The 13,617-nt window shown below is 42.7% G+C and overlaps 1 protein-coding gene across 1 annotated transcript in view; it reads left to right on the forward strand.

The window, feature by feature from the left end:
- The window catches only part of DNAH6 (dynein axonemal heavy chain 6), a 181,683-nt gene that overhangs the window by 17,041 nt on the left and 151,025 nt on the right, over nucleotides 1-13,617 (forward strand). Inside the window, exons 10-13 of the mRNA XM_069978026.1 lie at nucleotides 2,468-2,590; nucleotides 6,343-6,543; nucleotides 9,468-9,588; nucleotides 10,312-10,463. Coding sequence (XP_069834127.1) covers nucleotides 2,468-2,590; nucleotides 6,343-6,543; nucleotides 9,468-9,588; nucleotides 10,312-10,463 — 597 coding nt within the window. The remainder of the gene's footprint in view (nucleotides 1-2,467; nucleotides 2,591-6,342; nucleotides 6,544-9,467; nucleotides 9,589-10,311; nucleotides 10,464-13,617) is intronic.

The raw sequence follows: 13,617 nt of genomic DNA on the forward strand, positions 1-13,617 counted from the left end.
TGTTCTTTGCCTTTTTTTTCTTTTTTTGCTTAAAATCAATGAGCGTTGTTTGCCATTCCTTGGTAAGGATTATTTCTGATGACTAGAATACCCACATCTCAACATTGGCAGATCTGCCAGTGGCTGTCGTGATCATTTGTGATAATTTAGGTGTACTTTATAGGCAAGGGTCAACCTTTTCAGCCAACCACTATCTTATATGTATGGCCAGCCAAAGGCATGTAGTTAGAGCCAGATGGACTCAATTAGTCAGTGAGATCTGTCAGACATCACTGATGTCTGTCAAGTAATGAGTCTTGCTGAACATTATTGTTTCGGTTATAAAGGGAAATCACAATACAAATGTGAAGAGATGCTTCATTCAGTGTACTGCTGATGTCGCTGAACACCATGGAGGTATGATACAATCTCAAAGTGGAGCATGAGGCAAGGTAGCCAAATCCAGCATACTCTATAGTGAATAGGGAGGGAAACAGATATTGTCCTTTCAGCATAGAAAGATGTAGCATTCACCCAGAAAGAGGAGAGCCATTGCTGAACCTAAGCCTGCCGCACACCACACACATTTTATACAGTATATTTCCAATACCCTGAACAATTCTTTACATTACATCACATCAGGGGACTAAATAGGAATTTAAGGAAAGCAAAGAAATCGTAGTCAAGTGTTATATGGTAAAGAGTTTAACCAGCAAAGTGTTAGATGACTTCAGAAAATAATCTCATAGGGGGTGTATCAAGTGGCGCACCAGGCATTTTCTGGCGCAGAGAGCCCACTTGCGCATAAATTTAATCGCAAATGCTTGTTTTGCAAATAATTTATTCGCAAGTGGGCTCTCTGCGCCACTTACGCCAGAGGGGAGGGGGTGTTCTGGGGGCGCGGCCTCTGCGTACACCGCATTTATTATTTTTTCGGCATAAAAATGACAGTGAAATTATGCCAGCTCTGAGCTGGCGTAGGTTTCACTTTGTTTGTACGGACGGGCTCCGTGCACATGGGATTTATGTCCCCCATGGGATAAATGTCCCCCATAGTGTGGCTGCTCTGGTTGGCATCCTGAAGTACATGCTCTCTGCATGATCATGTGCATGCCCTTGTTTTAGTTACATGACTGTAAAGAAGCTGCCATAATTGGATGAAATGATTTTTAGCATACCCTGGATTTGGCTGTATCACTGTTTATGATTGTATACCTTCATGATACTTGGGCGTGTTTGGACCAGCCCTCTGACATCCGGACAAAACACAGACAAGCAGGGATAGGGAGATAAGCGGAGAAGGGACCTGTCCATTAATACTCAGTCTAAACTATCTGCAGCCCGAATAAGGCCAGCAGAAGAACCCAGACCGGTGTGGTGAAAACCTGTCTATCACCAGAAAGCAAGTGCTGGAATAAGACAAAACCATGCACATTGAATTTTGGCCAAAAGCACAGTCTCGGACATGCTTTGTGGGCAGAGGACTGCACTGAGGTCTGAACAGACGCGTACATAACATTTGCGCTAGAGCACAATGACATCAGACTGCTATAGTTAGTATATGTAACAATATAGTTGGTTATGGATTCTTTCACAGATAAAAAATCCAGTACTCTTTGACTGTTTAGCAAATGTGGTATTAGCTTAATATTCTGTATGGACGCCGTAGGATATGCAATTTCATGTCTCTGTGCATTTGGCTTTAACTTTTATACATCCCTCTTTGCCTTTTACAATTCTATAGTAATGAAATATCTTTTCATTTGTATTTTATCTGGAAAGAAGCCGAAAGCTCGCAGCCATAGCCCCAGTCACCACTGAAAAATTAATGAACATCTTGAAGGGAGAATTTAATTCCATTAAAGAGAAAACCCCTAGCTGTGTTACTATATTAAATGTTAAGAACTTGTATCTTGCCAAGTAAAGATTAATGTCATCTGAGTGACAAGGTTAAATGTTTTATTTTAGATGACTAAATGTTTCATTGCCCCAGTGATACAATGGGCTATATCCAAGCTTTTATAAGGAAAAGTTTAATGTAAAATTGACATGGTTTATATTTTTGCATTGCAAATTTTAGAATGTGCTTCAATTAATATGACTTTTTGCCAATCTAACATTGCTAAACCCTAAAGATGGGCAAATTTTAAGTACACAATAATTTTTAATATTCAGTCTGTTCAGACCCTGCAAAAAGTCACACATTTTTCTGTAAACGTGGGGTTTGCAAGGAAACTCTACACCAGTTCTGAGCTGGTGTGGACTTCAGTGAGGGCTCACTGGCAGATGCACCTGGGTATATGTACAGGTATGTACCTCTCCATAAATCCAGTGTGCCCATGCATCGGGGGAAGGGGGATTAATTAAGACTGTAAGAGACTCCGGTCTTAATAAATCCTTCCTCCTTTTTGCTTGTTTTTTTATGTTGTTGTCCTCCTTTGTCCTCCTTTATGTCATAAATGTACTGACTTTTATATGCTTTGCATAGCCTCCAGTGGCTGCTCCTCCATCCAGTGCTCCTACTGAAGAAGAAATGGTGCCAATGTTCCTCTCAGAGATAATTCTTGATACTCAGTCTCTATGGTTTGAGCCCTCCATTGACGATTTTCAGGTTTGTTTTACTTCTGTTAACTATTTAGCAAAGGTAAAAAAAAATAGAAATAAAAAATGAGAGTGCCCTGCTCTAAGACTTGCTATCTACAAGGATACTAAGTTTCTTTTTGATTAGAAGTGCTATGGAGTCGCAGCTCCAGCTTCAATCCAACCCCTGAATTTTATCAAGGACCCACTCCCGACTGCGGCTCCGCTTCTTACTAATGTCCTACATGATCCTGGGGCGATTTCTGAGTAAATAAGGCAAAGATTTAAAGCAGATTCTCCTGTGTTTATGCAGTGGATGCATCTAGTCTCCAGCCACCATATCCTGAAGAACTCAGAACTAGACGGAGAAGGTGGTCTTTTCTGCTGACAATCTTCTATGTTTTTAACTAATATTCACCATACACAAAGAAACACTGCTAACAATGGCAAATAACCTGTGATATAGTGGTCCTCAGCTTTCTGTCAGCCTCCACGCTCCTGAATCATTGCGGCCCCACAAGAACTACCCGCTCAGCCAGTCAGTGACTCCAGCTGTGTCCCGCCTCACTCACTTATTGGCTTAGTGGGCATTTCGGAGTGGGGCTGTACTCAGGTATGCCCACCAAAAGCGGTGACACTGCGCTGCAGGGGCATGATGTCTCTAATACACACGCAGCCTGCTGCAGCCGTAGCACACACACAACCTGCTGCAGCCATAGCACACACACAGCCTGCTGCAGCCATGGGACACACACACAACCTACTGCAGCCATAGCACACACACAGCCTGCTGCAGCCATAGCACACACACGCCCTGCTGCAGCCATATCACACATACAGCCTGCTGCAGCCATAGCACACACAGCCTGCTGCAGCCATAGCACACACACAGCCTGCTGCAGTCATACCACACACAGCCTGCTGCAGCCATAGCACACACACACACACACACACACACACACATACATACACACACAGACACTACACACACAGACACACACACACAGCCTGCTAAAGCCATAGCACATACACAGCCTGCTGCAGCCATAGCACACACACACACACACACACACACACACACACACACCCTGCTGCAGCCATATCACACACACAGCCTGCTGTAGCCATAGCACACACACACCCTGCTGCAGCCATATCACACACACAGCCTGCTGCAGCCATAGCACACACAGCCTGCTGCAGCCATAGCACACACACACAGCCTGCTGAAGTCATACCACACACAGCCTGCTGCAGCCATAGCACACACACACACACCCTGCTAAAGCCATAGCACATACACAGCCTGCTGCAGCCATAGCACACACAGCCTGCTGCAGCCATAGCACACACACAGTCTGCTGAAGTCATACCACACACAGCCTGCTGCAGCCATAGAACACACCCACACACCCTGCTAAAGCCATAGCACATACACAGACACACACACCCTGCTGCAGCCATATCACACACACAGCCTGCTGCAGCCATAGCACACACACACCCTGCTGCAGCCATATCACACACACAGCCTGCTGCAGCCATAGCACACACAGCCTGCTGCAGCCATAGCACACACACACAGCCTGCTGAAGTTATACCACACACAGCCTGCTGCAGCCATAGCACACACACACACACACACCCTGCTAAAGCCATAGCACATACACAGCCTGCTGCAGCCATAGTACACACACACACAGCCTCCTGCAGCCAAAGTACACATACACAGCCTGTTGCATACTCAGGTATGCCCACCAAAAGCGGTGACACTGCGCTGCAGGGGCATGATGTCTCTAATACACACACAGCCTGCTGCAGCCGTAGCACACACACAACCTGCTGCAGCCATAGCACACACACAGCCTGCTGCAGCCATAGCACACACACACACACACAACCTACTGCAGCCATAGCACACACACACTCTGCTGCAGCCATATCACACACACAGCCTGCTGCAGCCATTGCACACGCAGCCTGCTGCAGCCATAGCACACGCAGCCTGCTGCAGCCATAGCACACACACAGCCTGCTGCAGTCATACCACACACAGCCTGCTGCAGCAATAGCACACACACACAGCCTGTTGCAGCCAAATCACACACACACACACACACACACACAGAGCCTGCTGAAGCCATAGCACACACACAGCCTGCTGCAGCCATAGCACACTCACACACAGCTTGCTGAAGCCGTAGCACACACACAGCCTGCTGCAACCATAGCACACTCACACACAGCCTGCTGAAGCCATAGCACACACACAGCCTGCTGTAGCCATAGCACACACACAGCCTGCTGTAGCCATAGCACACACGCACGCACACACACACACACACTCAGTCTGCTGCAGCCATAGCACACTGAAGGAAAACACACATAGCCTGCTGTACCCATAGCACACACACAGCCTGCTGTACCCATAGCGCACACACAGCCATAGCAGACACACGCACACACACACACACACACACACACACACACACACCGTCTGCTGCAGCCATAGCACACTGAAGGAAAACACAATCTTCTTCCAGAGAGAAAACGCCACATTGAGGACAAAGGTTACTGCTACACTACTTATGGCTTTTCCTCTTCCTTATTCTCTATATTACACAGGATATCTTCATATAACACTGCTGCTCATATACAATAATCCAGCATCCAGGAAGAGAACAGCACAGATCTCCCCCCACACAATGGACTCTTCCAGCTCAGAAACTGCCAAATAGTGACCACCAACCTTTCCCTGACCACACTTATCTAATAGGGACAGTGATTTATTACTAATATATAGAGGAAACTAAATGTATGTGAGAAAGTATTTTTCTGGTTGTTATAAATAAAATCCTTAAATTGATAGAACATAAAATATATTAATGAAGAACATTTTTAGAATTCATATGAAAATTCAATTATTAAATTTTGAAAGATTTTTTTAAAGCTGGAGTTGGAGTCAGTTCATTTTTTTCGGACTTCAGCCAAAACTAGCTTTGACTGCTATAGATGTGGACATTGAGATACAACAAGGAAATAAGACAGCTGTAGAACAGCAAAGTGATATTGTTTGTTAGCTAGGTACTGTAGGAACCTGTCACCATGACTATGCAGTCCAATCTACCGGCACCATGATATAAAGCAGAAGAAGCTGAGCAGATTACCACTGGCTGACAAAGTTGGATGCAGCCCAAGGAGCTTTTCGAAAATATGGATACAGCCCATGGCTGGGTTCACACTACGTATATTTCAGTCAGTATTGTGGTCCTCATATTGCAACCAAAACCAGGAGTGGATTAAAAACACAGAAAGGCTCTGTTCACACAATGGTGAAATTGAGTGGATGGCCGCCATTTAATGGCAAATATTTGCTGTTATTTTAAAACAACGGCTGTTGTATTGAAATAATGTCAGTTATTTACTGACTGAAATATACGTAGTGTGAACCCGGCTGTATTGATGCTTTACATGACTCCCTAGGGCTGCATCCAACTTTGTTAGCCAGCAGTATTTAAATGCAGAGTGATTCGACTCTAAAATGCTCTTTAGTTTTGAGATGATGACAGTAGTCAGTCCTTAGTAGTGAAGGGTACGGTGGGCACACATGGAGAGATCAGAGATGAAAGATAGACAGGTGCAGTATTTACTTGGGGGCTTGAATGTTGGGAAAGAAATAAACTGTGTCTATTGTGCTAAGTCTGTGTACAGATTAAGAATAGATAGATATAAAGAAATATGTGCACTGGATACACCATCTTTTATACATTATTTTTTTTGTAGGGAAGCATAGCTGAAGTGGTTAACCAGTTCCAAGAAACAGTTTTGTCTTTGGCCAACCTTGTCCCAGACCCTTATTTTGACGCCTTTACACAGCCTACTATTAACAACAAGCTGGAAGAGAAGACTTGTGGAGAGGGACCAAGTTTAAGTACAATGTTTGAAGATGACAGGCATTTACTCTCTCTAGTTTCTCAAATAAAAGTAAGTTGTAATTTCAGATGTTTCAGCACTTTTCTAGTCTTTAAACTGTGACTGCTTTTAAGCCACTACAAATATATTAGTAGGGAACTGCATTGTGGACATTTTTAAGATTTTACAGCAGGAACAGTCCTCACACTAAAGGACCTGTTACATCAAGTAAATATCGTCCGTACTTGGCAGATTACCAGCCATTATGGTCCATTATTGCTTGGTGTAATAGGTCATGATAAAAGACAATGATCAGCTGACATGCACAATGGCTGATCGTGATCTTTCATGTGGTATTTTATGGTGGTTTCATGTTGAAACGCAACGATCATTGCAGCGATGGTCTGTTGCTTGTCGCTCCATGTAATAGGACCACCACTGACTTTAATGGGCAACCTGAACAATTTAAGGATGGTCTGGGCAGCCCCTCCCGCAACTTGTCTGGGCTGCCCCTCCTGCTGTTCCCCGTATTAGCACAGGCAGTGAGCGGGGAACAAGTGGCATGCGAGCGTTGACCTAAAGGAGAAGTCCGGCCACAAGCATTTTATACCAAGCAGCAGGGGCATGGAGAGGACACACACACATAATAAACAATGCTAAGTCACTCTCTCCGTGCCTCTCCAGCGATGGATCGTGGCTTCGGGATCCTGTGCTTAGCCAACGTCATGACCACGCTGATTGACAGTACGCTCAGTGGGGTGGGGGGCTGCTGCAGTCACTAATTGCCTAAGCGGGCTGTCCATCAGCTGGGACAGGCATTTTCCGAGTCGTGGAAATGCCTTCTGGCAGGGGTTCCAGATAGGTGGGCTTCACAGATAACAAAACTAAGCAGAAACAGGAAAACAGAAACTCAACATTGTTTTCAATAAATACCTATGGAGAAGGTGCTTTTTTACCATATTACATATTTAAAGGTGTCTATAGCATTCAAACTCTTTTTTGCCTCTTTTAATATGATTCTAAATGAACTGCATAAATATAAAGACATTTGTATATACACTGCATTATCTTGCTCTCGTCTTGTGTTACAGCCTGTATTTCAGTCCAGAGCTGCATTCATAATTCTGGTGTAGATTTTCACCATGATTTACAACCGCTTTCCTCACCCTCTCTGCACCTTGCTGCGCCCCTGCCTGTCCATTTGGCACGAGGGCTGCTCTCAGACAAAAAGTAAAAATTTTTTGCTCAAACGACCAAGTTCGCTCAGACACAAGAATGATAAATATCTTCTCTTAGACCCCTGTCACATTGCTTTTATGATCAGGAAACACTGTTCCTGAAGCCTTTTAAGAGGCTTCAGTAAACCATAAGTGTTACCTGGTCGTAAAAATAGATTAGTAAAAAAAAAAAAATCATACTCACCTGCTGCAGGCTGCAGCGGTGCTCCCGCCCAGCTTCTCCTTTGGTCTTCTGGCTGCATTGCACTGCACTGGGAGGTAGGTAGGTGGAGGCCTCTTGTTGCCAGAAGTATAAAAGCTGCCTGATTGACAGAGTTGGGAGCCATTGGCTCCCATCCCACTCAATCACAGCGCCACATTTAACTATATATGCCCCTGATTAGGAGCGGGTACAGTTACAGGGTCATCGTCAGCACCTGGTTGAACTTACCCGGGTGCTGTCGCTGGCCCGGGCTGCCATAAAATTTATCCAGAATTTTAGACAGATTCCAGATGTACATCCGGAGCTGTCTGGAATTGTGGATGATCCCATAGGGTTCTGTGGGGCGTCCGTGCCAGACAATATAGGACATTGAACAATCCAGAATTGTATCCATGCCCCTTAGAACCCTATGGGTCCATAAATTTACCCAGATTTCTTATCTTAGATATCAGGGATGTGTAAAGAGGGCCTAAGAGCCCTATTACACGGGACGATTATCATGCGAAAAATTGTTATTTCGATCGAATTTAAACGATAATCGTTCTGTGTAATTCCAGGCAACAATCAATAAACCGTTTGTATGCGGTTGATCGTTGATTTAGATCAGAACCTAAAATTATCGTTAATCGTTCGCTGTAATTCCACGTTCGTTCGCTGAAGTTCCGCATTTTTTTACTAATTGTTCATTGTAATAGCACATTGCCCATTGTTTTCCTGAGATCAGAAGGAATAAACAATGGCATTAACGATCGTAATAATGATCGTATCTAACGACCATCGTTCTGTGTAATATGGTGAACGATTTCAAGTTAACAATAAACACTCGTTTGCGATCATTTATTGTTAGTCGTTAATCGTTAAAAATCGCTCCGTGTAATAGGACCCTAAGGGTCCTATTACACTGAGCAATTTTTAACGATTAACGACTATCGATAAACGATCGCAAATGAGATTGTTTATTGTTAACCTGAAATCGTCCACCATATTACACAGAACGATAATCGTTAGTTACGATCGTTACTATGATCGTTATTGCGATCATTACTATGATTATTTATTCCTTCTGATCCCAGAAAAACAATGAACAATGTGCTATTACACTGAACGATTTGTGAACAAATACAAAACTTGAGCGAACGAATGTGGAATTACAGTGAACGATTAACGAACGATTAACGATAATTTTAGGTTCAGATCTAAAAAAAACGACCAACGACATGCGAACGATTTTTCGATCGTTGCCTGCAATTCCACAGAACGATTATCGTTTAAATTCGAACGATTTAACTATTTTTCGCACGATAATCATCCTGTGTAATAGGGCTCTTAGTCTTCTTGCAAGACAATAGATAAACAGATACTCTTGCTAAACTCAGTAGATTCAGCTGACACAGGTCTATCGTACATGTATAACAACAGTTATCTTAAAACAATGGCTGTTTTTCCTATAATGATTTGTGTAATAACTTGGCAGAGTGTGAACATAGCCTAACACTGTGTTTTATTTGGGAGCTTTACTTATAGGTTTAAAGTAAACCTATACATTTGCCTTACAGGAAGCCATTCAGTCTGCATTTAATACAGCCAGTGTGTATGCCAGTACATTTGAAAGGTTTAGATTGTTTTTCAAGGAAAATGAAGGCCTGGATTTGGAGGCCTTAAAAGAAGAGGACCATGGTAGGATAAGTATTTGACAAACATGTCATTTTATCTTGACACTTATCTTTTCCTGTGATAGCTGTTTAGAATTAACATAATAATTCTCTTGAACCCTCTAATTGGCAGAATGAAGATTTTTTTTCATTGACACTTGGTTTTACTTTCTGTTTGCATTTCATGAAATTGGGAATTGGAGCAAAATAGGAATAGAGCTCACACGTTACGGCATGTTAGTCACACAGCTAATATCTGCAGCAGAAACTACACCAATATCTGAGTAACACTGAAAGCTAATCTGATGAAAGCTAATAGTGAAATATAATATCTTTTACAAATTGAGATGAGCGAATTTCAAGTATGTCTTGATTGGCCTGAATCTTAACTCTCGGCATTTGATTACCGGTAGCTGAAGAAGTTGGATGCAGCCCTAAGACTGTCTGGAAAACCTGGATGCAGTCATGTTTTCCAGGACTCTCTAGGGCTGCATCCAAATTATTCAGCCATGGTAATCAAATGCCAAGAGTTTGGGTTCAGACCAACCCAAACGTACTTGAAATTCGCTCATCTTTAATAACACACAATGCTGTTTGTTTGTGGTTCTTTTACCTTGTTTTTGTATCCTTGTTGTAATTTTTAATCTATGCCATCATATTTTATTATTATATTGTTTATTTACATTTTCTGTGGTGTCTTTAGTTTATGAATAAGATAGTTACAGTTGTACATTTTATTACCATATAGGAGTAGATTTCTTTGCTGAGCAGTTACAAAAATACCACAAAGAACACCAGGATGCTATGGCAATCATACAGAAAATAAATCTAGGTTTACTTCTGATAGATTCCAAAAAATTGAAAGAGAAATTAATTCCATCACCAAAAAGATGCTTGGAGGTAAGCGGCATTGGATGGTTGGGAAAATATTGTTTATATTGGTAAAATAGCCAAGCACATTACCATGGTCCTCCAGAGCAGTGCTTCTCAAACATTTTCTACTGGAACCTCACCCAACAGACCAAGGCAATGCCCGGGCCTCACCAGACTGACCAAGAGGATGCCTGGGCCTCACCATCTGTGGTGAAAGTCAATTTAAAAGCTGAAAATAATGCTAGGGCTAGCTTTCACCTATCTCTCAAGCTCTAGATTTTAATAAAGCAAGTAATAATGTTGCTAAAATGGAGATAGTTGCAAACATCAAAAGGACTGTGCAGATCATAGTAATTTTTGTGCAAACTGCCTCCCCAGCTGGGCTTTACCAACAACTATGGGCCCGCCTCACAGCTTGAGAAGCACTGCTCTAGAGGTTTCCTCCAATATTGGTTCTTCCCCTTTCTTGCAGGAGTGTGATGGCTTCAGTTCCATTTAATAGATTTTAGAATTCATGCCATGTGTCATAATAAGTTTCAAAATGTAGAGCTTATTCACACATTATTCACAAAGTAACTCGTTTTCTAAATTAGTAGTAGCTTTCTGGTTGTTATTGAAATGTAAAGAAATTGACAGCACTTGTAATTCTCCTTACAGGATAACTACAGAAAAGTGAAATCTTTTGTCTGGAAGTGAAATTGATGTCTAGATTCTTAATTCCAGACATATAAAATGAAAGTTTTTAAGGCTATTTATACCTCTGCACTGATTTTTTTTATTTTTTTATTGTGGATTTGTTCGCTGAATGCAAAATAAAGAAAACTTTCTAAATAGTCTTCATTAACAAAAATACTATTTAATTGCTACTGAGAAAAAGATAAAGACTTTGTTTTCTCAGTATTAGAGATAGCAGGGAGGACGATATAGGAAGATAGAGGGGATAGAGGGAGAGGGTATACTCTGTAGAGAGTTGGGACAGCATACATGGAGGGCAGCTTACATAGGCTGCTAGTAGAGAGGAAAGCAGATACTAGGCAGTTTGCAGGGGACATTTACATAGGCCATGTATAAGAGAAAAAGCAGAGCACCCACGACAAACTGTAGATGCTGTTGAAGAAAAAACAATAGGGGGGTGGGATGGTGGTGGGATTTCTATTATAAACTCTCCATACTTCTTGCCTTTTGAGCACCAAATTTTGATACATGGCAGGTACACAGCATTTACTATTTCTGTACATTGGTTGGGGACAGCAGTCAATATTGAGCTAAAATAACGGATGATATTGCCAGGGCCGGCCTTAGGGGTGTGCGACCTGTGCGGTTGCACAGGGCGCATCACTCCTGGCCAGCTAGGGGGCGCTCCGGCAGACAATCAGCTGCACACCTAACTGGTCTGGCAGAGATATGTTCTGTCTGTCAGAGCGCCCCCCTAGCTGGCCGCCTGCCCTCCTTGCATAGGGGTTGGTTTGGGGCGCTCCCGAAGACAGAGGGGCCAGGGACCTGGAAGATTAATGTTCCGGGTTCGTCCCGGTAAGCTCCGCCCCCCGCCGACAAGCCCCGCCCCTTGGCGCCCACCACGGGTGGGATACTGACAGTCTTCTAGCCACAATGCAGCCTGCTGAACTGTTTGCTGGACAGGTCATCAGCTGTGTGTGGCAGCTAATCTCTGTAGCACAGGCCGTGCTTCCTGGCCGGGAAGTTTGCTGACCTGTGACCTCTGCCCAGCCATGTGCCTCCTCTCTTCTCCTCTGCTCCTCATGCAGCGTCAGGAATGCTCTGCCCCTGCTGTAAGTCTGATGATTCTTCTCTCCCCTCTGTCTAACTCTTTATCCTCCCTCCCATCTACCTCTCTATTATCTATCTATCTATCTCCTATCTATCTCCTATCTATCTCCGATCTATCTCCTATCTATCTATCTATCTATCTATCTATCTATCTATCTATCACCTATCTATCTATCTCCTATCTATCTATCTATCTATCTATCTCCTATCTATCTATCTATCTATCTATCTATCTCCTATCTATCTATCTATCTATCTATCTATCTATCTCCTATCTATCTCCTATCTATATATCTCCTAGCTATATATCTATCTTCTATCTATCCTCTATCTATCTATCTATCTATCTATCTATCTATTAATTATCTATCTATCTATCTATCTTCTATCTATCTATCTATCTATTATCTATCTATCTCCTATCTATCTATCTATCTATCTATCTATCTATCTATCTATCTATCTCCTATCTATCTATCTCCTATCTATCTATCTATCTATCTATCTATCTATCTATCTATCTCCTATCTATCTATCTATCTATCTATCTATCTATCTATCTATCTCCTATCTATCTATCTATCTATCTATCTATCTATCTATCTCCTATCTATCTATCTATCTATCTATCTCCTATCTATCTATCTATCTATCTATCTATCTATCTATCTATCTATCTATCTATCTATCTTATTTTTCTTTCTCTCCCTCTGACAGTGCAGAGTCTGTATATACTGTGGCAATCTACTTGTGTATACATGCACTGCCACAGTATATACAGACACTGACATCTCTCCTCTCCTTGCCTTCTTGGAGTTTTTTTGTAAAATAAAACTATTATAACTACTATGCCCATCATACCCCGACAGCTGAAACAGTGTATAACTACTACGCCCATCATACCCCGACAGCTGAAACAGTGTATAACTACTACGCCCATCATACCCCGACAGCTGAAACAGTGTATAACTACTACGCCCATCATACCCCGACAGCTGAAACAGTGTATAACTACTACGCCCATCATACCCCGACAGCTAAAACAGTGCATAACTACTGCCCTAGCATCCCTCATAGCTGAAACAGTGCATAACTACTGCCCTAGCATCCCTCATAGCTGAAACAGTGCATAACTACTGCCCTAGCATACCCCAACAGCTAAAACAGTGCATAACTACCCCTAGCATCCCTCATAGCTGAAACAGTGCATAACTACTGCCCTAGCATACCCCAACAGCTAAAACAGTGTATAACTACTACCCCATTATACCCCAACAGCTGAAACAGTGCAATCGCATAACTACTACCCACAGCATACCCCAACAGCTAAAGCAGTGCATAACTACTGCCCCAACAGCTGAAACAGTGCATAACTACTGCCCCCAGCATACCGTCA

Source organism: Dendropsophus ebraccatus, chromosome 7 (assembly GCF_027789765.1).
Source record: "Dendropsophus ebraccatus isolate aDenEbr1 chromosome 7, aDenEbr1.pat, whole genome shotgun sequence".
In the NCBI taxonomy this organism is placed as follows: Eukaryota; Metazoa; Chordata; class Amphibia; order Anura; family Hylidae; genus Dendropsophus; species Dendropsophus ebraccatus.